This window comes from Trypanosoma grayi (assembly GCF_000691245.1).
Source record: "Trypanosoma grayi strain ANR4 Tgr_2128_V1, whole genome shotgun sequence".
NCBI lineage: Eukaryota > Euglenozoa > Kinetoplastea > Trypanosomatida > Trypanosomatidae > Trypanosoma > Trypanosoma grayi.
The window spans coordinates 1-1,286 of record NW_008827746.1 but is presented as its reverse complement, the minus strand read 5'-3'; the positions used below and the strand labels follow the sequence as shown (position 1 = coordinate 1,286).

General features: G+C 64.1%; 1 protein-coding gene across 1 annotated transcript; it reads left to right on the top strand.

The window, feature by feature from the left end:
* DQ04_21281000 (hypothetical protein) lies at positions 1-1,286 on the top strand (the record flags this gene model as incomplete). The annotated part of the gene is made up of 1 exon (XM_009317996.1): positions 1-1,286. A coding segment is annotated over one exon (1,286 nt), but the record flags the coding sequence as incomplete, so codon positions are not given.

Sequence of the window (1,286 nt, the reverse complement as noted above, 5' to 3'; positions counted from 1 at the left end):
CGCTACGGCCCCCTGCTCTGCTCCCGCTACGGCCCCCGCCCCCACTCCTCTCCCCGCCCCTGCCCTCGCCGCTGCTCCCGCTCCCGCTGCTCTCGCCGCTCCCGCCGGTGTCGGTGTCAGTGTGAACAGCAGCAGCAGCAGAAGCAGCAGCGTAACCAGGATCAACAATGTGGCCAGCAACAACACCTCCGTGGCGTCTACTAGCATGCTGAGTGTGGAGGCAATGTCGGAGGCGTTCCGCCACATCCGTACGAAACTTCTTGTCATCCAGCAGCTTTCCAACGCGTGCAGCGCCGCCGTTGGCTTGATGGGCGACGACGAGTGCGAGAGCAACAACCTAGAGGGTTTGTCGGTGCGGCTCCTTCAGAGAGCGCAGGAAGTGCACGATGCGCTGCAGCTGACGCAAGACATACCTCCCCCCAGTGAGGACGGGACGGCTGAAGAGAGCACAACGGCGGCCCCCGCGACTACCTCAATATACACATGTGTAGCGGCGTTGGTTAAAGCCTATAAGTCCCTGCAAAATGAGAATGCAACGCTGCTGCAGCAGGAAGAGGCGTCGGAAAAGCAGAAGTCTTTTCTTCTTCGGGACATTGAGCAGACACGGGAGGAATTGATGAAGGAAGAGAAGTTACTGAAGAGTCGCCGCGAGAAGCTGACGGAGGAGTGCGAACAACTTCGCCGGGCGCTGGAGAATGCGACCGACACGCTGCAGGAGCGCGACGCCGCCCTAAAAGATGTCCAGCAGCAGAATGCCGCGCTGCAGGACGCGGTCTGCCAGCACTCTGCGGAGTGCGAGCAGCTGCGGCTGCAGTTGGCGACGCTGCATGCCACGCGCGAAGATATGCAGCAGTCGCTGACAGTCCTGAGAGACGCGTCGGTGATGGTGCGCAGGGCATCGGCCGCCGTCCACGCGAGACTGCGCAGCGTTGCAGGTATGCCGCCGGACGATCCGACGGATGCAACGCGCATAGGAGAGCAGCAGCAGCAGCAGCAAGAGGGCGGGGCCGAGAAGCCGACTGGAATGGCCGCTGATGATGTGCGCGCCAGCGCATCGCAATTGTTGGCCGCGAGTGGACGCGACTTGCGCCTCTGCGGGGGCGTGCTGCAGCACCTCGAAGAGAACGTGCGGGGTGCCGCGCGTCTGCTCGAGGCACTCCAGCAGACGCAGCTGTGGGCGAAGGGGGAAACCGCCGAAAGTGAGGCGTGCATCCGCGCGGTGCTGCGCGACGCGTGCCGCGACGAAGCCGCGCTGCTTGGCGCGCTGCAGTCGCTGTCCCGCCGCC